The 25,698-nt window shown below is 44.9% G+C and overlaps 1 protein-coding gene across 2 annotated transcripts in view; it reads right to left on the bottom strand.

Moving 5' to 3' along the window:
* NPHP4 (nephrocystin 4) overlaps positions 1 to 25,698 on the bottom strand; it is a 941,192-nt gene that overhangs the window by 155,222 nt on the left and 760,272 nt on the right. For both annotated transcript variants that reach the window (XM_078642627.1, XM_078642628.1), the window contains exon 23: positions 14,026 to 14,109. In XM_078642627.1, the coding sequence (XP_078498753.1) occupies positions 14,026 to 14,109 (84 nt within the window). The remainder of the gene's footprint in view (positions 1 to 14,025; positions 14,110 to 25,698) is intronic.

The raw sequence follows: 25,698 nt of genomic DNA, 5'->3' as shown, positions 1-25,698 counted from the left end.
GGAATATTTGCCTTAATGATAGCCACTTTTTCTATAAAAAACTCATTAAGGGAATTGCACAGAGTCTGTGAAGGGGGAATTTTTGACTGAGTCCTGTCGGAAGCCGCCAGCTCATGGACCATCGCGAAAATCTCTCGAGGCTGGTTCTCAGCCGCCAGGATGCGTCCAGTGAAGTAGTCTTTTTTTGCGGCTAAAATATCACGCTTGTATTCAGACAGAGCTGTAACATAAAGCTGCCTAGCTAAAGGACAGTAGGCACGGCGCCATGCGCCTTCGGCTTGTCGCACTGTAAGTTTCTTGGCTTTTAGGGCTGGACCAAACCACTTATTAGCGTTGTGGACACGATTGATGGTTACCCGTTTAAGGGGGGCTATATGGTCGCAGGTTTTAACGAGCCAATCATCTAATGTGGTAACCTGAGAATGTAGAGTCAGACCCTCGGAGGCCGGGAGGGAGGAACGGAGTGAGCTGCACAAGGTGGGGATGTCAACTCGACTCCAGTTCTGGGTCCAAATGTTTTTAGGATGGCATGGGGGGGCTGGGGTGTTAAGGGCCAGCGAAAAGGACAAGAGATGGTGGTCCGACCAAGCGCATGGCAATACCGAGGGCGCCGAGATGGGGATGTTAAGGGACCATATCTGGTCGAGTATGTGCCCCTGCCTATGTGTAGGAGTATGGACGTGTTGCAAGAAATTCAAGCTGAGGAGTAATGCGGTAAATTCTTTAGATATTGCATCCTCAGCAGGATCACCGGGCCAAAAATTAAAATCTCCAAGAACTATCACTGAGGCGTTATTAATGGACAGAGTGCCTAGGAGTTCCTGCAATGAAGTAATAAAACCAGGGGAAGATTGGGGAGGGCGATAAACCAGAACACAGGTGAGAGGGGTTTTAAAAGAAATGGACCGTACTACTAGACAATCTGACGTTGGCAAGGGGAAAGGAGCCAGCGTCTGAAAGTGTAGCCCCTCGCGTGATATTAGAGCAACTCCACCCCCCGTCTTCCCGTTTGAACGGTCGGCACGGAGGGCAGAGTACGAAGGGGGAAGGGCCGCCAGGACATCAGGAAGGGAGTCCTGGCGGTACCAGGTTTCCGTTAGGAAGAGCAAGTCAGGGCTCTCCGTGTCCAGCAGATGAAAGATGTCAGTTTGGTGCCGCACTGCGGATCTGGTGTTCAGCATGAAAGCGGAAATGGCAGGGATAGGGGTAGGGGCGCATGGGCTAGGGGCAGGCGGTATGATAGTAAAAGGAGCAGGTCTAGGCCCGGGCAGGAAGGGACCAGGACGAGCAATACCATGTGCTGTGATACATGCAAGTGTGGTGGAGTCAAGTGAATAGCCAGCGTATAAGGAATGTAATACTTGCGAGGAGTAAGTACGCAAATGGGCATGATGGTATGGCCCTGGTCCCGGCCTGGCGCGGACGGGCGCAGACGAGCAGGACTTTGGCACGACTTCGGCGCGAAGTCGGCGCTCCCGCTGCGCTCGTCCGCTGCGCTTCCGCCATTGCGTCATTGACTACGAGAGGAAGAAAAACACTAGCCCGCTGACCTGCCAATCGGCCAGCAAGGCGGAAGTGAGGATGAGGGGCGGAGAAGGGATTTCGTGCTCGCGTGGCCACCGCCGCTGCAAACGGCACAAGCCGTGGCGGATCGGTGCCTGGAGCCAAGGTACAGAAAAGTAAGGGAAACGTTGCTAAATATTAGTGCAATAGGAACCCCCTGGATAGGGCAGCAGTGGTAGACTTTGCCCTGGTTGAATGGGACCTAATCCCTTCTGGAGGTTCTTTCTTGGCTAAAGCGTAGCAGGGGAAGAGGATTATCCATCGGTAAAGAGTCCTTGTTTGCACAGACTTACCTTTTTTGGCACCACAATACCCGACAAAGTGCTGGCCATCCAGTCTAAAGTCCTTTGTGCATTCTAGGTAGTAATTAACCGCTAACCTAGTAGCTTAACCCCTTTAGCGGGCGCGAATTTTCGCGCTGTGCTGAAGGTTCTAATGAGCCTATGGGCTCATGACGGAACGGTTCCGTCATGAGCACAGCTCAACCGACGCTCATGACGGAACCGTTCCGTCATGAGCATGGAAGGGGTTAACAATGCAACCATTCCTCCTATTTAGTAGGATGGGGTGGGAGCATAAACAGATCAAAGAGTGATGGATTGACCGAGATGGACAAGGGTCGCCACCTTAGGAAGGAAAGTAGCCCTGGTCTGCAACACTAACTCATCAGAATAGAAAAAGGTGAAGGGAGGGTGGCAGCTAAAAGCTTGAAGCTCACTAACCCTTCTAGCAGAAGTAATAGCAATTAAGCCACCGTTTTAAAACTTAACATTAATATAGTACAACTATGAAGGGCAAATCCGTCAGGTACCGTTTCACAGTGCCAATTTTGCAACCCCCTCTGAGCAAGGAAAAGTGCATATTTTAGAGCATGTGACAGCATGGCCTGCAAGGGGTCCACGTTAGTGTCTGCTCACCAAGCAACAAAGTAGCCCCATCTGCTGGAGTAAGCAGACTTAGTGAAGGGGCAATGTGATGACAAAACACCATCAATCACCTTGGTGGCAGCTGAAAGGAACTCAGCTGTCCTCGTTCAGTCAACAAGCTGCAAAGTCATTTCCCAGACTGGAGAGAAGGTCTGGCCTGAATGGAAGGAGCAGCGGGGATAGCTGGAAAAGTGCCGAAGGTCCACAAACCACACCCATCTACATCAAAAGATGAAAATGGGCCTAGAACTTGAGGAATCAAGGGTGAGGGAGATGATGCCACTTGTGATTGGCAAAGATAACACCAGTAAAGGATGTCAGCCCTGACATTCAGAGCCCCTGCAAGGTGATTGGCAGTGAGCCATATCCCTTGACTGTGTGCCCAAGACCACAGTCTCAATGCTTCCAGGCATCCCCCATGTTTTGTTACGGACCACATTGCTGTTGTGTCAAGATTTGAATGGATTGACTTTGGATGGAGGGAAGGAAAGCCTTGAGCGCCAGCTGAATTCTCTGCAGTTCCAGCTGGATGATGTGAAGAACCCACTCTTCTAGAGACCAGAGGCCTCTTATCGCCAGATCATCTAGATGGTCTCCCCACCCCATGGTAGAGAAATCCGTCAGTAGCGCAGCGGAGGGGAAGTGAAGGCCATTCCACAGATCGCCTTCCCCGAACAGGTCACTTCCGCTGTAGTGCTGTGGGGGATTATGATGGAGTCTGATGAGCCTCCTCATACTGCAGCAAGTGTCTGCGGAGGCACCACTACAGGGCCTTCATGTACCAACGTGCGTATATGACTAGGAAAATGCAGGAAGTCAGCAGACATAAGAATCAGAGGACTCCCAGGACTGGGTCTCCCGCTCCTCGAAGAAAGGATAACACCATTTCCTGGATGTCTGTTAATCTCCGAGGTGCAGGAAAGGCATGCAGAAGGATGGAGTCCAGTACCAAGCCTATGACCTTGTGTCATTGGAAGGGCTACAGGTGGGATTTGGGCTCGTTGATGGAAAAACCCCAATTTATACATCAGAGATGCTGTTGATTGCAGATGGCGCAGCACCATATCTAGCTAATTGGCTTTGAATAGCCAGTCATCCATGCATGGAAAAATAGGGATGCCCGACCTTCTGAGACTGGCGGCAACCTCTGACATCACATTTGTGAAGGCTCAAGTTCCTAATGTTAAGTCATAGGGAAGTACTGCAAACTGGTAGTGCATAGAACCCACCACAAATTGCAAGTACTTTCGATGTGACTGCAGGATAGGGATGTGGAAATACGCATCCTGTAGATGGAGTGACACCATCCAGTCTCCAAGCTCCAATGTCAGTAGAACTTGAGCAAGGGTCTGCATTTTAAACTTTTTCTTTTTGAGGAAGAAGTTCATATCCTGAAGTCCAGGATGAGATGCAGGCCGCTCTCCTTCTTGGGCACCAGAAAGTAATACGTCTTACATTCCTGGCTCATTCCTGCTCTGACACGAACTTCACTGCCCCTTCCAGGAGAAGAACTTTCACCTGCTGCTGCTATATTGTGGCTATGTGGTTATAAAGGTGGAGAAGAGTCAGCGTGGGATGGGGAGGAGCCTGAAGAAGGCGTGTAGTCCTTTTCTCTGATTTGAAGGGCCTAGTGGTCTGAAGTAATGAACTTCCAGGCTGGAAGAAAATGAGACACCCGGCCTCTCACAGACTTTGGGTGAACTTCTTGAAGCAAACTAGACCTCTCTCGAGAAGCAGCAAAAGCAACAAAACTAGAAGTAGACTTTAGTAGGAGGCAGGAGCTGCAGGCCAAGGGAGTGTGCAGTGGCCTTGCTGGTCTTAAAACGCTCCAAAGCTGAATCAGCCTTATCATAAAAAATCTGCACCCCATCAAAAGGAAGATCCATAAGATTTGCCTGGTCATCTCCAGAAAGGTTAGATGTGTAGAAGTAAGCATCCACGGGATAGAAAATATACTAAGTGATAACCGTGGAGGGAATAGAGAATTGAGGGTCCGTCAATGTGAGGCACGATGGAAACTGAACTACGTGCAGTGGAGCAGGGCCTAAAAAAATTTTGATTCGGAGCTACAGTACTTCTAGGTTGTTAAATGTATTAATGTGTTGTATCTGTTAGCGAAATTGACATGAATATCTGGAATCTTTAGTACAAGCATACATTAAGTATACTGAGATTATGACCTGGGGAAACGGGTGGTACCAATTAGACATCTTAAATGTTAATGGAGTGTATGTTTATAAATGTATGTATGCAACAACAAACTGCATTGGTGTGCTAATAATCTTCATGTTCAGGGGATGTTGCTGATCACTTATAATGAGTTCTAACTTTTAGCGTATATTACAGAATGTGGATACATTATGACCAGAGTAAGATTTATCTCTGATAGCTGTAACAGTACAAGCAGTTTAACCGCAACCTAGACAAGTATTTGAATGCATGAGGTGCTATTATTAAGCCGAGCTGAGGAAAAGGTGTACCATTGGAAATAAAAAATAAAAATGGTCTTCATGGTGAAATCGATGTGAGACACTATTTGGGTGTTAACATCCCTCCTTTATATAGTGCTTCCTCTGTTTTTAAATTTTCTTTATACTTTCACTTTACTACTTCTTTTCATCCAACTGGAATAGAATTTTAATAATGATTACCGTACCGAGATCGGCAGCGTGAAATCAAGATTATTAATTTTTGAGAATCAGTCACCATAAGCAATGAAAATATTTATGGGCATATTTGATTTGGTAATGGACTGAGCGATAAATAGTTTATCGCGTGGAGGTTGGTATTTACATATTTTGGAGATAGTTTGATGCTTTTAAGTAAGCTATGATTGTTTTTATGAATTCTGGGCACTCTATGCCCGTCCCAAGATGGCGCTCATTAACGGACCGGATACGCGTAGTCCCTCTTCAAATTTGGCCGAATAAATCAAAACATGAAGATGGCGCCAGTGCAACACGCCACAAACCCGCCCCAAGTTTACACGCTGGGGGATTTGGATTTCAGGCAGCACAGGTAGGTTTGGAGATTATTATTGTGAGGCGACGCTGTGACTGGACCTTTAGATTAGAGAACGAATTTTAAGTTCAAATGGCTTAGTTTTAATACGATAGTTTAATTGAAATATGCCCTCTGATTTTTGGTTTGCACTGGACACATAAAGGAACAGGGTGTGAGGATATAAGTTTAATTTATATAAGCATGAAAAATATGTGTGGTAGCGGTCTAGTGTTCCGGATAGCGGAACAGGAAGCTAGGGGGACAGGAAGCGGAAGGCGGCCATGTTGTATCATTGGCGCCGACCGCTGAGGCCAGTTAGGCAGTCCCGGCGCTCCGCAATAAAGAATCATAAACCCAACCACACGGCGTCTGTGTGTCATAAATAGAACCTTACAATGGCGACGAGGAATGGTCGTTAGACCCGCGCATGCGCGCAGACACACCACGACGCACCCGACGGCAAAATTCACCGACGATATTCCGGAGCGTGGCAGAGGTGCCGAATCGGAGCACAAGGACGTGAGGGGTAAAGGGCCCACATTCCTTGCCTCGGAGAGATCTCAGCTCGCAATCCAAACCACGGGGGGTCGGTTTGGCAGCATCACGAAGCAGACACAACACAGGAGAAGGCGAGGTGCTGCAGTACTGCACAGGGCTGGCGCAAAGGACTCAGGGACTCGAGGAAGCAACCCATCCCTGGCAGCAGCAGTGGGGTGCCCGGCAACCTGGCGGAACAGCAGGCAGCAGAGGAGGTATCAGGCTTGCCTGTCCAATCTGAAGGGGGTGGCCGGCCGGCGCTACGAGATCCCATAGTCGAAGAAGAAGAGGAAGGTAGCGACAGTGATCGCAGAGAAGGGGTCACAGAGGAGCAGCAGACGCCGGGGAGCCCACCTGGTCGGACGATCCCTGTGCCCACCAATAGGAGAGGAGTGCCCAAAATGGCGGCGCAATCTTCGTCCCTCACCCAACTGGTGCCATTCCTGACGAAGTGTGGAGAACCAGAGATGAAATGGGAAGACTGGAAAAGGTACTTTCTCAACTATCTAGAAGCCTTAGAAGAAGAAGGCGACACTCCGTTTTCAAGCAAGAGGAAGAAGAAGATACTGTTGCATAACTTAGGTCCGGAAGGGATCAGAGTGTATGACACCATAGTCAAATGAGAGAGAGTCGCCACGGACACCGATGTCTTCAGTCACGCCATTGCAGATCTCGACGCCCATTACAGACCGATAGTGTGTGTCGCGATCGACAGATACAACTTCTTTCAGAGGAAGCAGAAGAGCGGAGAGACGGTAGACGAATATGTCGTGGCCTTGAGGAAACTGGCTCTCACGTGCAAGTTCGGCACGCTTCATGACGAGTTGATCAGGGACCAAATTATCATGCACACGTCCAGTGCCCACATCCAGGAGAAACTGTGGGTAAACGGAGACGCCCCACTCAAAGAAATATGGGCCATGGTCAAGAAAGCGGAGTTATCAAAACGTTGTGCGCAGGCAGCCAAAAAGGAGGCAGGAGAGGCACAAACGGTATGCAAGATTATGACGACTTCTAGGAGTGAACGACCTAGACAGAGGGACGCACAGAGGAATCAAGAAAGCAGGAGGCCGACCAACAACCACTACCACCAGATGGACAACAAAACGAGTAAAGGAGGTAAACCGAGCTGCTACAGGTGTGGCAGCACCACACATCTAGGTAATGACAAAGCGTGCCCCGCGTTCAGGGCGAAATGCTCGTATTGCAGCATCTTTGGGCACTATGAGAAAGTGTGCCGCCGGAAGCCAAAGAGTGCTGCAGTCCGCTATGTGGACCAAGAGCAAAGTAATGAGGCAAGTGACCGCGAAGAAAACGGAGACGTGGAAGAATTCCTGTACATTGATGTCCAAGTGTTGGAAATGGAAGGGGCAAACACAGACAAACCTAGGTTGGACATGCACATCGGCGGGGTACCAGTGGAGATGATTGCGGACAGCGGAGCACCCATTTCTACACGTACAAAGGCAGGTGTGGGAGGACAAGTTCGCACCCGTGATAGAGGAGAAACTGCACCCCATGGATTTGAGGCCAGTCACATATACAGGACAGCGCATTCCCATGCTGGGATATTGCCCCCTCCGATTCGAGTTTAGGGACCGTCATGCGTATTGCAAACTATACATCGCGGAGAAAGGCCCCTCAGTGTTGAGCTGGAGAGACCAAGGGGCGTTGGGCATTCAACTCAACCCAGGAGGAATTGAGAAAATACTACTAATGGACCAGGAGGAGAAAGATGACGTGGAGCTATGGAAGAAGGCATACCCCAAAGTGTTCAACGGACAAGTAGGAGCACTGGAAAAATATAAGCACCTCATCAAACTCAAGGAAGGAGCTAAGCCTGTAGTGCACAAGGTGAGGAACATTCCGTTCCGCAGCAGGGAAGAAGTAGAAATGGAGCTTGATAGGCTGGAAAAGGAAGGGATAATCAGGGCCATAGAGAGTGCAGAATGGCTTTCACCCCTGGTAGTAGCCCAGAAACCCAACGGCAAGGTGCGGCTGTGTGTCGACCTCAGAGAACTAAACAAAAATATTGTCATAGATAAATTCCCCCTGCCACGCATAAATGAAATGCTAGCGAAAACGAAAGACATCAAATGGTTCTCCACGGTGGATTTGTCGTCGGCATACCATCAAATCAGACTACACCCGTCGTGCAGCCATCTCACTTCCTTTATAACGCCTTTCGGATGCTATGAGTTTGTGAGGATGCCATTCGGCCTGGCGTCAGCGGCGGCGGTCTTCCAGAAGTTGATGCACAAGTTACTGAGGAACATAAGAGGTGTACAGTTCTTTCAGGACGACATCATGGTGATGGGACGAACGAAACAAGACCACAACGAGAAACTCCACAAAGTGCTGCACACATTGCAAGACAATGGCCTGACAGAGGAATGGTCCAAATGCAAGCTAGGTGTCCACTCCGTCACGTACCTCGGTCATGAGGTGAGTGAGTCCGGGATAACGCCCAAGAGATCCAACGTGACAGCAATCCGGGATGCCCCCACGCCTGGCAAGAAGGAAGATGTTCGGTCATTCCTGGGAATGGCCGAGTACTACAGTAAATTTATTCCCCATTTCGCAACGAAGACTCATTTCTTACGCCAACTGCTCAAGGAAAAGAACAAATTCCTGTGGGGCCAAGACGAACAGGCTGAATTTGATGCGCTTAAGCAGGAGATGAGTGACACCATCCCCCTGAAAGGATTTGACCCGTTGGCGGAGTCCATCCTCACCACGGATGCCAGTGATCGCGGCTTGGGACCTGTCCTGATGCAGAGATCGGAAAACGGGGACTCATCGACGATCTGCTTTGCCTCGAGATCGCTCGCCTCCAATGAAGAGAAGTTCAGCGTGATTGAGAAGGAGATGCTGGCAGTGGTATGGGCGATGTAGAAATTCAGGCAGTACTTGTGGGGAGCTAAATTCCTGGTGAGAACGGACCACAAACCATTGGTCCGGGTACTGACGTCCAGTGGTCACGATCACGCAACACCAAGAATCGCCAAGATGACTCTGAGGCTGTTGGATTTTGTGTATGAAGTGAAACACATACCAGGTACGCAGAACAAAGTGGCGGATTTTCTGAGTAGAGCAGCAGCCATGGATGCGGCAGAGAGCAGTGAGAAACAGGAATGGGATGGATACGTGGTTGCCACAATCCAGGACACGGAGGAGGTGATCAGTGCCTTAGAGTGGGAAGAAGCGTACAGAGAAGACGTGGATTTGGAAGCCATCAAAGGCTACGTGATTCATGGATGGCCGGAAAAGAGACACCTTAAGGAAGAACTGAGGAGGTTTTGGGAAGTAAGGGACGAACTATCACTGGCGGAGAATCCCATGTTCTTGCTCAGAGGCGACAAGGTGGTCCCACCACAGGGCATACTAGATCACTTGATGTCTCTACTACATGAAGGACACCAGGGCATTACAAAGACGAAAGCATTGGCCAGACAAGCATACTGGTGGCCGGCCATCGACGCGCAGATAGAACGTTACGTGCGACAATGCGAGTCATGTGCCATGGCAGACAAATCACAAAGCATGTTGAGACCACCCTTAGGGAAATTCCCGGTACCAGACGGACCCTGGGAAATGATATCAGTGGACATTATGGGCCCCATCCTCGACAAAGCTGGGACTCAGAAGTATGCCGTCGTTCTCATCGACAAATATTCAAAATGGCCTGAAGTGGAAATCATGGAGAACGTGGACACGGAAGCGGTGGTGCACTTTTTACGCACCACTTTTGTCAGAGAGGGAATACCAAAAATATTCACGTGTGACAACGGGCCCCAATTCACGTCAGCAAAATGGTCTGCCTTCACCAACAGGAATGGTATAGAAGTGAAGCACACGCCCATCTACCACCCTGCTGGAAACGGACAAGTGGAACGTTTCAATCGTGTGATCATGGGCACCATCCAAGCGGCCATTAATGATGGACTGGACTGGGAAAAGGAATTGGAGAAGATGATCTGGGCCTATCGGATTACCCCGGGGAGCACGGGATACAGCCCTTTCAAGGTTTTGAGAGGAAGAGAAGCCTTCACCAAAGACAACATGGCATGGAGGAAATTAGTGATACAGAGTAAGTGGTCACCGGCTGTGGTCAAAAGACATCTGGAAAAAGCACAAGAAGTATACACTACGCACTACAACAGAAGACGGAATGCTCAGGAAGTGGAACTGGAGAAGGGAGATTGGGTTCGAGTAAAGTTAGCTATCCTAAAGAAAAAAGGAGAAAGCAAATTCTCGCCACCGCTGAAAGTGATGGAACCCTATGCCCGTTCGGCCCTGCTCAGCGATGGGAAAGTATGGTCATGGGACAGAATGGCTAAATGCAGTAAAATCCTGAAGTGGGGAGACGAGACGGATAAAGGAGCAGAGTATGTAGATGACGAAGGCGAAAGTGAACGTAGCAGAAGGAGTGTAGGGAATGTAGAAGAAGGACAGCGGCAAGTGGAGGACAGAGAAGGAGAAGGGGCAGCCGGAGGAAGTACGAGGAGTGAGTGCAAAGAAGAAAGCAGTGAAGAGGAAATGGTCAGAGAAAGAGGAGAAGCAGGAAGGTGGTCGAAAGGAACGGAACAGGAAGAAGAAGGAAATGAAGTGGTGAGAACAAGAGCGGGAAGGAGTGTAAAGGTACCAGAGAAGTTCAAGGATTATGACATGAACTGGAAGTAAGGACTTTGTTACATATTGTTGGCTATTGCATAAAGGGGGGAGATATGTGGTAGCGGTCTAGTGTTCAGGATAGCGGAACAGGAAGCTAGGGGGACAGGAAGCGGAAGGCGGCCATGTTGTATCATTGGCGCCGACCGCTGAGGCCAGTTAGGCAGTCCCGGCGCTCCGCAATAAAGAATCATAAACCCAACCACACGGCGTCTGTGTGTCATAAATAGAACCTTACAATATGGGTCTTAAATAGGGAATCGCAGCCAGGAGAGTTGACAGATTTTTGGAATTGGATTGCTTTTATTATTGACGTCGGAAATTAGATATTTGCACTAAATTGATAAAAATAGATGTGGTAAGTAGTTTTGCAAGAATGGTTTTCAGTGAAAATAAAGTTTGCGGCAAAATATTAATGTTACTGATAGGTGTGCTATGATCTTCTTGTTTACATATGCCAGAATACAACAGGATTTGACATTTTGAGAAGTATAAAGGAGTACATTATAAGCTGATTCGAGGTGAGCAGGATATATTGAAAGTGTTGAGCTGTCTTTTTGGTGATCTTATGATTCACGCTGCACTGCATGGTTACCTAACTGGCTCTGACCTTGATTTTAATTTTGAATAGATAAAGTCATTGACTTGTGAAAAAACACTTTAATAGTCTTAGACTGTTTTCAGATCGATTGGTGGTTGGGTTTAATTATACACAACTTTGGTGATTCTTATATATTCTCGATTTCAGTTTCCTCCTTTTCTTTTCTCATGGTGGAGGTTAGGCTTAACCCCATATTGAGAAATGTTAAAGAATGGTAATTAGTTATGTATATCTATCTATTTACAGCCCTGATGAAGTCTTCTGAAAAAATGTTCCATTGACGAAACACACGTGTTGGATGTTTTTGAACTGTGGTATTGGCAGTACTATGTGAACTTGGACCTGTGCTATGAACAAGTCTTCGTTGGGAAATTGAAGAATACAAAAATAAAAACTACGGACAGAAATTGGATTCTATTGAACATTTCTTTTTTGAATACGTGATTAAGATACAACAATATATATACTGTGAATGCTCATGGATACCGATAAAAACCTTGTAGAAGCAAGCATGCCTAGAATTGTGACCGAGGTGCCGATATCATAGGCCATGGAATCTGAGGTGCCAAGCTCTGATTTTATAATATGGTAGGAGGCATTCTGACGATGGAGAATGAGCTCCTAGAAATGGTCTTTCGTGTCATCCGGAACATGTGACAGGATCATCTGTGCCATATCCCACAAGGCATGATTTTACCTGGCTAGAAGGCAGATAGCGTTAAAGGAATTCAGGGCCATACCCCCTACGGAACAAGGCTTCTTTGCCCGAAGCCACAAGATGTTTTGGTGCCCTATCAGAGGGAGCTGTTGGGAAGGCACCTGAAAATTGTGCCCCCGCAACAGGGGGCTTGAATGGCAAGGCTCTCCGGTGAGGGATGGGCCAAAAGGAACGCTGGGTCACCTACAGCTGGGCGATAGCTGCGACCTACAAGCTTGTTGACTGCCTGAGCGGAAGAGGGTCCATGTCACCACAACACGCTCAAAACTAGCCTCATTAAAAGGAAGAAGGGGTTCTGACGTTGAGGAAGAAGGCAAAAAGACCTCTGCGAGAACGTTGGTATCGGTGTCCGTGCCAGACAGATGAAAAGCTAAAACTTCAGCAGCTCCCAGCATCACCTTATGTAGAGAGCCCACTACATGTATTGGTGGACCACTGGGAAAGTGATTTGCTAACCCAGGGCAGGAGTCTGCCGCTAGCAGAGGACAGGTCCTGAACTTCATAGGTATCCTGCCAAGGGAATGATATCAATAGGGTCAGAGTCCATTGCAAAAATATCATGCATTTACTATACTCTTCCTCCTTTAAAAGTCATAGGGCACCCTAAAGGAATTTGTTCTGAGGGGCGACGTTGGGTCGTAACATCAAAGGTGCCACATTCAGCGCAGGAGGAGGTGGAGGTAGAGCCGTCTATGGCACTGACTGCTGAAGGGAGGCCTTTGAGGGTCGGGTCAAAACTATGTGGCATTGGAACCGTGTTTGTCAGAGCAGCATTGAGCAGCATCAAATGCAGGGAGTCGATATGATGCTTTAAAGAAGATAGAATACAGTGTTAAGGAACACCGCCAGGTCCGACCATGGTGTCGGAAACTGGGGAAGGCCAGCGTCAATGTCTGGATCTCGAGTGGTGGAGGCAGAAGCACAGAAGGCCCCAAGTTCGCTCCAGAGCCAAATGCAATGGTGGATCATGACTGCATGGAGGAGGAGCTGCCTGAGTCAAGTCGACTAACTCCGGCTCTGTGGGAGATTGAGAGCAGCGGGAGTCTTACCTTTAAGGTATTTCTTCGATTTCCTATGGTTCTTCTTTTTCTTGCCCACTGAGGAGGAGGATGGAGACCTAGAGAGATTTATCAACAGTTTGTGGTGTCAATGTTCTTCCCTGGCCCTGACCACGAAGAGCTTAGCTTCCTGATCTTTTAAAGCCTTATTGTGTATGCTGAGGAAAGCAGATCAGGACTGGAACTAAAGACTAAGTGGATGGTGGTCCGAAATGGACGTCTGTCCCTCCCAATCCCCACAAGGTTTGAACCCTGATTTCTTGGGAGGAGAGATCTGCGTCGAAGGCATGGAAAAAGGGAACTGATGTTGTAGCACAAAGGTCGGTGCTTTATGGCCTCAGTGACGCTGCCAGCGTCAACCGAGATTGGCGCCCTCTACAGTCAACTTGAGTGCTTTGAAGTTTTCCAGATCCAGTCTGACACCTGGGATTATTCTACAGCTGAGGAATCTGAAGGTGGAAGTATCTATCTGAAGCATGCTGTTCATTCAGACAAATGGGTTTGTTCATTGCTACTTAATACTCCAAAACGCCCTCCAAGTTAAAATTCAAACTGACTTGAACATTATTTGCCAAGTACATTTTCAAGTCATGTAATACCCATTTTTACCTATATATTAAACATTTGTTTTTGCTTCTAATGTCTAATTTTTTATTTTGCTTTAATATAGTTCTACACAAACACTCTGATTGGTAATACATTTGCATTTTAAAATTGAAATCAAACAACATATTTGATTTACAGAAGTATGACTTGCATCTGAACTCTTGCTTTCAGGCAACAAACTGTATAAATGATATAATAAAATTCTTCCTCAAAAAGGAAGGTCTGGTTAAGTGATGTTTTTTTTACAACTAGACATATTGCACAGGCCTTCCTTGTTGTACAGTCCGAGGCTTCCTGACATCTTAGAAGGACACTTCCTTGCTTCAGTTTTGCAATACATACCTTAATGTGTCTAGAAAGCATTGCACTTGTTTTCCATTGTGATTCGGCGTCCTTTCCCTTTTCAAATCCCAAAGTAGACGGACACTGATAAAAAATACAAAAATGTGAACAGTACGGATTAAAGGACTGTTGAAAAATGTAAAGCTATGTGCAAAAATCATCTTCTTAAGAGCATACATTTACCACAATGATTGACTTGTAAATCAGACAATAACTTTAAATAACTATGTTATTTTCCATGAATTCTAACACAATCCTGAGTTCTTATAGCCCCTCTGTGTTTGCCAACTGCATTATATTTACTTTTTTACAACCTTTAAAAGACATCAGTATTATCACATTAAATGCAGAATTAAAAGGTTCAATCTATCCATATAAAACGATCTCTATTACGTAATACAATGTGCTTAATATTTATCAATTTATAATTTAAAGAAGCATGCACAAAATGGTTTTAGGAAGAACATTTTTGTCTTGTTGATAACTTTAGCGCCGTTCCATGAATCTTCACAAAACCTTCGGACCAAAAAGTTCATCCACCCTACCTGGAAAGTTTCAGAGTGATCTATCAAGCGAGGGTCAAGAAAAAGGGAGGTCCAAAATGCAATTTTCCCATGCAATTTGCATAAAGAATTTTGAATAGTGCTACAGCTAAAATGGCTGAACAGAATTACACAATTTTTCAGAAACTAGATCTTTACCCAGAAAGAAGGTTTTTGTGATTTCATGTAAATCCATTCAGTAGTGTTTGGGAAAATAGGTTTAAAAAGTGGCCCTGAGACCAAACTCCACAACACATGGCCTGAGGCTGTGCAGGGAGGGGGGTTAGCTGCTTATGCGGGGAACAGGTGTAGGCCCTGTGGCCAACACCACAGCATTCATTGTCAAAGGCAGTGCATAGTGGGGAATTTGGCCAGAGGCGTGGGGGGTGCTGGGGTTTGAGTGCAAGGCCTGGCGACAGGCCATATGTACAGGTGGAGGGGGGTTGGCATTGTTAGGTATGGTAATAAAATCTTACTTTATGTGAAAAAGAAATAAACATAGATTCACTGACTAAAGAGACAGTATATTTAAATAAAAATGTCAGTTAAAACTTAGCAGTTTAAACTAAAAAAACAAAACTAAATAACACTGAAATCCACCAGCGATAGTTAACTCAAATAACTTGCGATCAGCCCATTCACTGCTCATGACCTCACATATTGGAACACTCATGACGTTTTATGACATCATTGATGACATCACTAATCACAACTGAAATGACATAATTGATTACATCACTGTGCATGGCACAAGTTACAGTTACTTGTGTTAACTGTGGGTGGTGAATTCCAATTTTCTTTTGTTTAAAATGTTACTTTTTAACTGTCATTTTCACCTAACAATAGGGTCACTTTAACCTTTGGTGTGTGTGTGTGGGTGTGTGGGTGTGTGGGTGTGGGTGTGTGTGTGTGTGTGTGTGTGTGTGTGTGTGTGTGAGTGTGTGTATATATATTCATAACAAAAAACCAATGGTTACAGGGACGTTATAGTTAGGTTGACATTTCACTCTTACAAAACCAGAGAAATTCAGCCATTGTAGTTAGCTGAGTTAACTATCACTTGTGCCCCCCGCAATGCACTGCTTATGAACTCACATATTACATCACTGATGACATGGTCAGGGACATCACTGATGACATCCCAAATTACATGACTGATGACAACACTGATAAATCTGGTATATGTAAAGCGCAAACAAATCACCCCTAAGGGCCGTTGGGAAGATTAAGCAAGCTATTTCCCAGAGTAACAGGGTGCAGGGCTGAGCTGCTGCTGGCAATCGAACCATGCGCCCGGTGCTCCGGAATCAGCCGTCCTGGACGCTGTGCCACACATCTTCCACTGATGACATTATCCAGTGACTGCGAGTGTTTTTTAAAAGTTTGAGTGTTAAATACATATTCCTATGATTTTAATTAATTGCGCAATAAAAACTTTACTTACTTACATATTCCTAGGTTTATTGGTAAATCAGTGGGTGTATAAGTTTGGATGACTGAGTGAATGTGTGACTGACTGTATAAGTGAGTGATTAGGTGTCTCAGTGAATGTATGGATGAGTGACTGTTTGTATGAATGTATCTGCCAGTTGATGTCTGAGTGGGTGTATGAGTGTGTTAGTGGGCACGTGAATGGATATATGGGTGATTGGTTGGTTGACTATCTCTATGGTTGTGTGTGTGGGGGGGAGGGGGTGCCAGTGAGGAGGTGGGTGACTTGCTGTATGGAGAGGAGAGGAGTTGGCCTAACGGCTAGGGCGCTCGACCTCAGACCTGGGGATCTGGGTTCGAGTCTCGGTAACGACGCCAAAACCTCCTGTGATTCTGGGCAAATCACTTAATCTCCCCGTGCCTAAAATGAAAGTGTGTCCTCATGTAACGTAACTGGAAAAAATATGTAAAGCGCTCTGATACCTGATTCGGGTCTAGTTTGCGCTATATAAAACTCTGCAAAAAAAATAAAAAATGGATGAGTGAGTGGGTGAGTCAGTGCCTGTATGAGGTAGTGTGTGAGAAGCTGTATGGGTGAATGAGTGTCTGTATGGCTGTGTCGGTGATTGAGTGCTTGTGTCACATGCTGTGTATGTGAAAGGCACTATAGGTGAGGGATTGGGTATTTGAGTGCCTGTATGCATGAGTGAGTGAATGAGACGTGAGAGCGGCTATTTGGATGAGTACATGCTTCTGTCAGTGACTGTATAGGAGTATGTGTTACCAGATTCGCAGTTCCACAGTGAAAAGGGACAACTGTTTTTTAATGCTTTTTTTGGACTTGGGGGACCCGTTGAACTGGCCGAGTGGATCAGGGTGTTTCTACCATGCCCTCTTTTCTTGTTTTTTAATGTTTTTCTTGTTACTCGGTACAACCGAGTCACAAGATGCCAACACTTCCTGTTTTGTAGTATTGGCAGCCAATCAGAACTCAGGCACAAGATCGGGAGCGTTCACGGATCCACAGCGGTCACAGTTGTATATCTGAGAAATCTTCACATTTCTCAGGAACTACTGAACAAATTTACACCATTTAAGAAGAAGAGTGCACTCTGGACCAAGAGCTACCTTTCTGCCAAATTTGGTGTAATTCCGCTCAGCAGTTTGGGCTGTAGCTGCGTCAACAGTTTCCTATGGAAATTAGCATAGAGAAAAAGCGTTTTGGGACCCTCCCTTTTTTTCGGCCCTTGCTTGACAGATCACTCTGAAAATTCAAAACAAACAGCAGCTTACGTGACCCCCTAATTTCGCAAAGATTCGTCAAAAGTTATTGGCAAATCAAAAAACGCTTTTCCTATGGAAACTAGGTCCTAACTATAACTACCTACTGGTGACCGCCAGAAGGTAGGTAGGTAGGTAGGTATGTATGTATATATATATATATATAGCGTCTTGTCCGCCTCAATTCGCGGAACGGCACCAAACAGGCTCGGACCTCACAGCTTCTCCAAAGGAAATTACGGACCTCCACACCAAGTTTAGTGGAAATGCAGTGCAAATGTATTTGCCATGTAGTTACAAGGATGAGTGTCCTCTATGACGTGTTTTGCTCCTCCTGGTAGCTTGATCACATGATGCGTCTCCATTACAATGACTATTTTAAAGTGAATAATGTGCACCATTAGCTATAGAAAATAGGCTAACCTTTTACTTTACAGCAGAACTAAACAACAGACTTTGGCAACTGATGTGCGCAATTATCTTGATATTTAAAGTGCAAAATGCATATAGCAGCTCAGGTAATCTATACATAGTGTATACATTTATACCATTTACTGACATATTATTACTATACTCAGGTCAGAAATTACTAGCTGTGCCAAAAATACAATGCAATTAAGTGCATAGTGTGGATAGCAGCTAATGAATTAGATAATTGCAAAGTGCTAAATTAACATTGTCATCGCCATATCTGCCTGAAATTGAGCAATCATCATCATATATCAATATATTGCAGTATATTTTAATTATTTGTTGTGACAAGGCAATTTCAACATATAAGTTTATACTAGCCAGTATTGCCAAACAGTTGAAGCGGCACCTGTCTGCATGGTTATCAATCAACAAAGATTATCAGAGACATTTGATATATAAGGTGCCAGTGCAGATCCCATACAATCATGTCTAGAATTGATTAATACATGTCTGGAGATAAAACCATATATGTTAAAAACAGAAATATCTGCTAATAAAAGAACACAATAAATAGTTAAAAAGCCTTTTTCACAACTATCCAACGAATATATAGAAAATGATCAGAAAGTGCCAAACGTCTGATATGTGCAAAATAGTGCTGTGCAAAAAAGTGTATGATGTGCAACAAACAAATATTCATTTTAGCAGCAGAGAAGACAACATTCCTGGATTGCTTAAGCCTAAGCAGTCCTAAAGTGCAAATGTACCTACAGTCACGTATCAAAATTAATACAGTACTCAGTAAGAATGACATCAGAACAATGGTAGAATATGTCATTAATCTAATCTAATAAAAGCCACAGTATATGTGCACAAATGTAGTGGGCTCTACTAGAGACTCTACAGAAAATTGTGAAGATCTTCATTTATATTCAGGCCATTGTGGACTATCGTGTGAAGAGCTAAAATAAATTGGGATTCCTTTTGTCTAAGCATCTTATCACGATTCCCTCCACGTCCGGGGTTGGGAACAGATCCCAAGACTGTATACTCCAGGTTTTGAAGTCTATTATCGTGAACAGACCTGAAGTGTCTTGCCACTGGATAGTTATGGTCAGAGTTGACAATTGCCCTCACATGCTGAAGAATTCGCTTGTGCACTGGAAGCTTCGTGCTGCCAATATCTTCTAAATTACAGGTGCACTTCAGTTTGTAAATTGCGTATTCTGAATGGCATGTTAGGTGTTCCTGAATAGCAATTTTCTTATCACTAAAAGCGGTAGTGTAGTGAGTAGATTTTCTAGCAAATGTACAGGTTCGGCAGGAACTGCACTTAAAAAAAACAGTTTGCATAAGCCAAGTACCTTTAGCATTTATCTCTGGCATTGATTTGACTAAAGCATCCCTCATAGAGGGAGCCCGTCTAAAAGTAATGGCTGGCAAATTTGGCAGGATTGGTCCCAGAATGTTGTCGGTTAAAACGCTAGGCCATTCAGAATAAATAATTCGACAGATTGCCTGCTCCTGACTATTAAAAGTAGTTATTAGCCGAATAGACTGTATATTGTTTTCAGAAACAATTATGTCAACCTTTTTATCTGGCTTAGGCTGAAGTAGAGTCTCCCTTTGTCTGGCATTAGCTTTATTTAAAGCAATACTCAGTTGGCTTTTAGTTTAGCCTCTATTCAGAAATCTTCGGAATTTCTCCATCTGACACTTTCTGGATATTAGTTCAGAGCTACAGATATGACGTATGCGAATAAACTCATCATATGGAATGCTATTAATCAAGTGCCTAGGATGTGTACTGTGGGCATGCAGAATTGCATTTCCGGCAGTAGATTTCCTATGGAACATGGTCTGTAGGACACTTCCATCAACATATAACAATACATCCAAAAATTCAACCATGGTGGCAGTAAACCTGAGATTTAAATCGTTTGCATTGATATCATCAATAAACTTCAAGGCTTCGTCCTTGGACCCTTTCCATATGAGACAAACATCATCAATGTAATGTCAATAGTGTGCTATGAGGTTCCACCAGCGCCGGTGGGCAGTTCTGAGGACATGCTTCTCCCACCAGCCAACATGTAAACATGAATAGCTGGGGGAGAAGCACAAGCACATTGCCACACCACGCAGCTGCTGGTAAACCTCATTGTTAAATTGAAAGAAGTTGGTGGTGAGGCATACTTCAATGATTTCCAACAACATTTTGTTATGTTCTCTCATAGACAGATCGCGATTATCTAGAAAATGTTTAGTGGCACGAATACCGTGACAATGATTGATACTAGTATAAAGGGATTCAATATCCATTGCAACTAGATAATAATCACTTTTCCTATGGAAACTAGGTCCTGACTATAACTAACTAATGGTGACCGCCAGAACGTAATTTATTTATATATCTATATATATATATCTATATCTATATCTATATATAGATATAGATATATATATATATATATATATATATATCCTTGTAGCTCCTCCTCGAATCTCTCGATGTCTCAGGCACAGCCTCGCACACCAGCAAACAGGGGAGATGGACTACAATGAATCAGCATCAGTGAGTTTATTGAAACACAGAGATCAGCTACGCGTTTCTGGCAAGTTATGCCCTTGATCCTGCTGCAACATGAACAACAGACAGAATGCTTTTTTTATGCAGTGTAAAGGAAACACCCCCTCACAATGACGTAATGCATATGTGATGAAAAAACAGTGAAGAAATACTACCACTGAAGCTAGTACAATTGAGTCAGCACATTATCATATAACTGGATGAATCCAAAATTCGCGTGTATAACTCTAAAGGTATTGATAGTATATATACGTATATATACACACACACAACTGTATCATCAAGTTCAAAAGAAATTAGCTGTATAAATACAGGACAATAATATAAAGTGCTTTTAGACATATACAATATGACGGTAAATACCGCCTATATATAATGTGCCTGGGGTAATACCGGAGTTACGCAATATGTGTCAAATCGGCTTAAAAACAGTGATAGATAATATAGTGCTATGTGAGAGTGAAATATGTGCAAAAAATGCAAGAGAGAAAGTGCAATACCGTTCATATTAAAAGAGATAAAAACATCATGATATAAGAAACTTCTCAGATCCCTGAGATCAATAGACTACATATCATCCATGAGCATAAATCATCTCTTAAAAATAAATAATATCCAGAATTTTTTTTTGTTAGAAACCCAATAAATACACCTAAATTATAATAGAATGATATATATATGTACATTAAAATATACACATATATATAGAGAATAAAATTGTGATAAATAATCATGGCTACCTATCATCAATAAATAAGCAGTCAATAGAAAAATATTAAGGAAAGAAATACATAAGAACCATACACAAGTCTCATTTCATATTTCTATATACATGTATAAGATTGCAAGAAAGTATATACAAAAGTACACATATTGGCAGCAAAAATTACACAGAGGAAGAAATAAATACATGATAGACAGAAAATATAAACAGTACTGATTATATTAGGTATGTCAGTAGGAGGACAGATATATGTACACAAAAAAGTGTTTAGACCCAGCCTCAACCTCGAAATAGGGAACCTAACTAAGAGGGAATAAATCATGGATGCTGAGTCTTAGATTCATACATAGGAAGGAACAGCAAGATAAGAAAAGGCATCATAGAAAATGGTGCATCTCTTCAATGTTGTTCAATCCATTGGCCCAATTCCAGAATCATTTTTGTTTCAAGCTGTCTTAAAAGTGATTCCCGGTCCCCACCTCTTTTAAGAGCGGGTATAGCTCCAATCACAAAATATTTTAAACAAGAGAGGTCGTTGTTGTGGATTCTCTTGAAGTGACGAGCTACCGGATAGGCCGGGTCATTATGTAAGATGGCGCGTAGATGTTGTAAAATCCTGACGTGCACCTGGAGCTTGGTGCTTCCCACATATCTTAGCCCACAGGTGCACGTCAGGACATAAACAGCATGGTCGGTCTTGCAATTAAAATTACCAGTGATGGATCTTGGTTCCACATCAAAGGGAGTAGAATAGTGCAAGGTATTAATGCCGAATCTGCATGCGCGACAGCTGGAACATTTGAAAAAACCCTAGATGGTTTTAACCAGGGAATTTTTGATTTTAATTCAGGGGCCGCTTTGTCCAAAGCAGAACCCACATTTCTGGCCCTTCTGAAGGTGATAATAGGATTGGCCGGTAACCTAGTGTTCAGAATATGATCACTAAGAACGATAGGCCAATTCTTTCTTAATATTGCTTTTAATTTTCTATCCTCACTACTGAAGGCTGTAATCATGCATGGACAATCTTCTTGAGTTCCAAGGCTAATCTCCTGATCGAATTCTAGCCGAGATTCGGGAAAGAGACTTTGTCTAGATCTCAACTTAGACTTCTCAACTGCCATGTTCATAATAGTATCAGAGTATCCCCTGACTCTTAAACGTGCCAACAGATCTTTGAGGCAGTTTTCGTAGTCAGAGGGAGAACTACATATTCTCTTGAGCCTGAGAATCTCACCATACGGTATCCCTGCTATGGTCTGTTTAGGGTGCATACTAGCCGCATGGAGAGTCGTATTCCCGGCTGTAGATTTTCTGTGCAATGTAGTGTTTAACTTTGAGTTAGCAATATATATATATTATCCACAAGTTTGCTGACTCCAACTTCCCAATGGCAATGAAGCAATGGCACAAACTCCTCTTCAGGTTGGCAAAGTAGATTTTATCTTCACATTAAAATGTCACAACGCAATTCGGCTGTCCTTGCAGCCTTGAGCACACAGCGGAATGCAAGTTTGCCATAGTTTTTGATACCACCCATAGTGTCACGTGATCCCTCTTAAACATAGAAGACATACTACAAAAGTGCCGAGTGCTAATGAACAAGTTACTTACCTTCGGTAACGCTTTTTCTGGTAGATACAATATCTGCCTGTGGATTCCTCACCTTGTGAATATCCCCTTGCGTCAGCAACATTCGGAAATTCTTTTAGTAGCTTCGCGCCGACGTGGACTTAGACGTCATAGAGGCACGGCATCGCTCGCGACTCCGCTGACGTCACCGACGCCTATAATAGGCTCACGCCGGCGTGATGACATCAGTTCCGCCCTTTTTTCCGTGCCTTCGAGGCACACGGACGGACCGATGACAGTAGACATATACACAGTATACGCAGTATAAATATCAAGTTAACACACACAGTGTGAAGCAAATGCAATAAAACATTTGAAATAAACAACTCCTTAACAATAAAATAAATACATAATAGAAACTCTGGCATAGAAGAGTGGACAACGGGGAGGCGGGTGGGTCAGTGAGGAATCCACAGGCAGATATTGTATCTACCAGAAACAGCGTTACCGAAGGTAAGTAACTTGTTCTACTGATAGATACATCTGCCGTGTGGATCCTCACCTTGTGAATAGAGTCCCACAGCAGTCCCCACTCCCAGAGGAGGGTGTCCACTCTTCTAGACCAGGAAATCCTGGAGAACAGAACGTGCAAAGTGACCCTCCCTCCTCACCTCGGAAACCAAGCAGTAATGCTTCGCGAAAGTGTGGAGGGAAGACCAAGTTGCCGCCCTACAAATATCCTCGACAGGAACGCCTCTAGCCAATGCAGAGGATGACGACTTAGCTCTAGTAGAATGAGCCCTTATACCCTCTGGAGGTTCCTTACCGGCCAAAGAGTAGCAGATGTTTATACAGAGGACGATCCATCTTGATAAAGTTCTTTTATGGACCGCTCTTCCTCTCTTGCAGCCAGCAAAGCCAATGAAGAGCTGGTCATCCAACCGACAGTCTTTAGATCTGTCCAGGTAAAAAGACACCGCCCTCTTGGGGTCCAGACAGTGTAATCTCTCCTCCTTGGAAGGGTGTGGGGGAGGATAAAAGGTAGAGAGGGTAACAGATTGACCAAGGTGGAAAGGAGTAACCACCTTAGGCAGAAAAGCAGCCCTGGACCTAAGAACCATTCGATCAGCATGAATGGACAAGAAAGGGGGCTTGGAACTAAGAGCTTGAAGCTCACTTACCCTCCTTGCCGAGGTTATCGCAACGAGGAAAACTGTCTTAAGCGTCAAAAGCCTAATAAGACATTTGTGAAGAGGCTCAAAGGGAGCACCCATCAGAAAGGTCAAAACAAGATTTAAGTCCCACTGAGGCACAATAAAACGAGTTGGAGGGAACTTATTCCTGAGGCCCTTAAAAAACCTTAAAACCAGAGGAGATTTAAAAAGAGATGGCTGGTCAGGCAAGCAGAGATAACTGGTAGTGTTGCGACCCAACCGTAAAACGGAGATACTTCCTGTGCGACTTCAAGATGGGAATATGAAAATACGCATCCTGCAAATCGATCGACACCATCCAGTCTTCTTCCAGCAGCGCTTGAAGAACCTGTGCAAGAGTGAGCATCTTGAACTTTTCCTGTTTCAGGTAAAGGTTCAAGATCCTGAGATCCAGAATTGGCCGAAGCCTGCCATCCTTCTTGGGGGTCAGGAAATACCAGGAGTAGCACCCTTGACCCCTTTCCTGCTCTGGAACCACCTCTATCGCACCTTTTCGGAATAGTGCCAGGACTTCTTCCTGCAGGAGAAGCAGGTGGTCCTCTGAACAATAACCCTGGCAAGGAGGGTAATTTGGGGGAAATTCCCGAAAGGGAAGAGCATACCCATTCCCTACAAGATTGAGAACCCAAAGATCCGATGTTATCAATTCTCAATCTCGTAAGAAATGGGTAAGCCGGCCCCCCACTGGGCCCACATGATCCGGAATGGCGGATCTAGGGCTGCTTTGCTGCGTTGGCAGGGGGCTGGGAAGGGGAAGAGGAGGAAGAAGAGGAGATTTGACAGCCTCGAGAACGGCCTCTTTGCTTGCCCCTATAAGACCTGTACAGCGTGTTTTGCTGCTGCTGTGGCTGCTGCTGCGTAGATTTGTAAGATCAAAAGGAAGATCTGCTAAATCCTCTAGTACGCTTTCCAAAAGAGCCCCTGGTCTGAAGGCCCAACGACTTAGCAGTCGCCCTCCTGTCTTTAAAACTTTCTAAAGCAGCATCTGCTTTCTTTCCAAACAAACCAGATCCGTCGAATGGTAGATCCATTAAAGTAGACTGGACATCTGTTGAAAACCCAGACGATTTCAGCCATGCAGCTCTCCTTGTAGCCACTGAAGAGCCCATGATCCTCGCAACAGAATCTGCAGTGTCTAAACCACTCTGTATCACCTGTCTTGCTGCAGCCTGAGTGTCTGAGATAACCTCCTGGAAGTCCTTTCTATCATCTTCCGGTATCTTTGGCACTAACGGCTTAACAGTGTCCATTAGTGCGTGAATGTAACGACCCATCAGACAGGTCGCGTTTGTGGACTTTAATGCCATGCTGGCAGAAGAGAAAACCTTTTCAGCTGGAACTTGAGGAAAAGCACCAGTTGATCGTTTGGAACAGGCAGCTTGTACCACCAAACTCTCTGGTAGAGGGTGAGTGGATAAAAATTCAGGATCATCTGGAGCAGTCCTGTATCTTCTGGCAACAGCTCTAGACACATCTGGAGTTGATAATGGTTTCTTCCAAACCTCTAACATAGAATCCCTAAGGGCATCATTAAAGGGCAGCAATGGTTCAGTCACTGATGAGGGAGAGTGAAGAACCTCTGTAAGTAGATTTGATTTGAACTCGGCAGTAGGTAAAGCGATGTTCAATAAATTTGCTGCTTTCTTAATTACAACGTGGTAAGGAGCCACATCCTTTGAGGGTTTGTCTGTCACTGAAACCAAATCCCACTCAGGGGACAGTTCAAGACCACTGGCCACCGAAAGATCCTCATAAGGGTCCTCAGGATCCTGTAGTTCACCCTCCTCCAAATACTCCTCACGATAGCTCGCTTCCTCCATCAGTCTCTGGGCTTCACGCCTCGACCTGTGCTTCACTTTCGAAGCCGTCGGATCCACTGTCGACTCCGCCGAAGTCTGAGCCGGC

This window comes from Lissotriton helveticus, chromosome 5_1 (assembly GCF_964261635.1).
Source record: "Lissotriton helveticus chromosome 5_1, aLisHel1.1, whole genome shotgun sequence".
Lineage (NCBI taxonomy): Eukaryota > Metazoa > Chordata > Amphibia > Caudata > Salamandridae > Lissotriton > Lissotriton helveticus.
The sequence above is the reverse complement of the archived record's forward strand: the minus strand, read 5'-3'. Positions and strand labels throughout refer to the sequence as shown.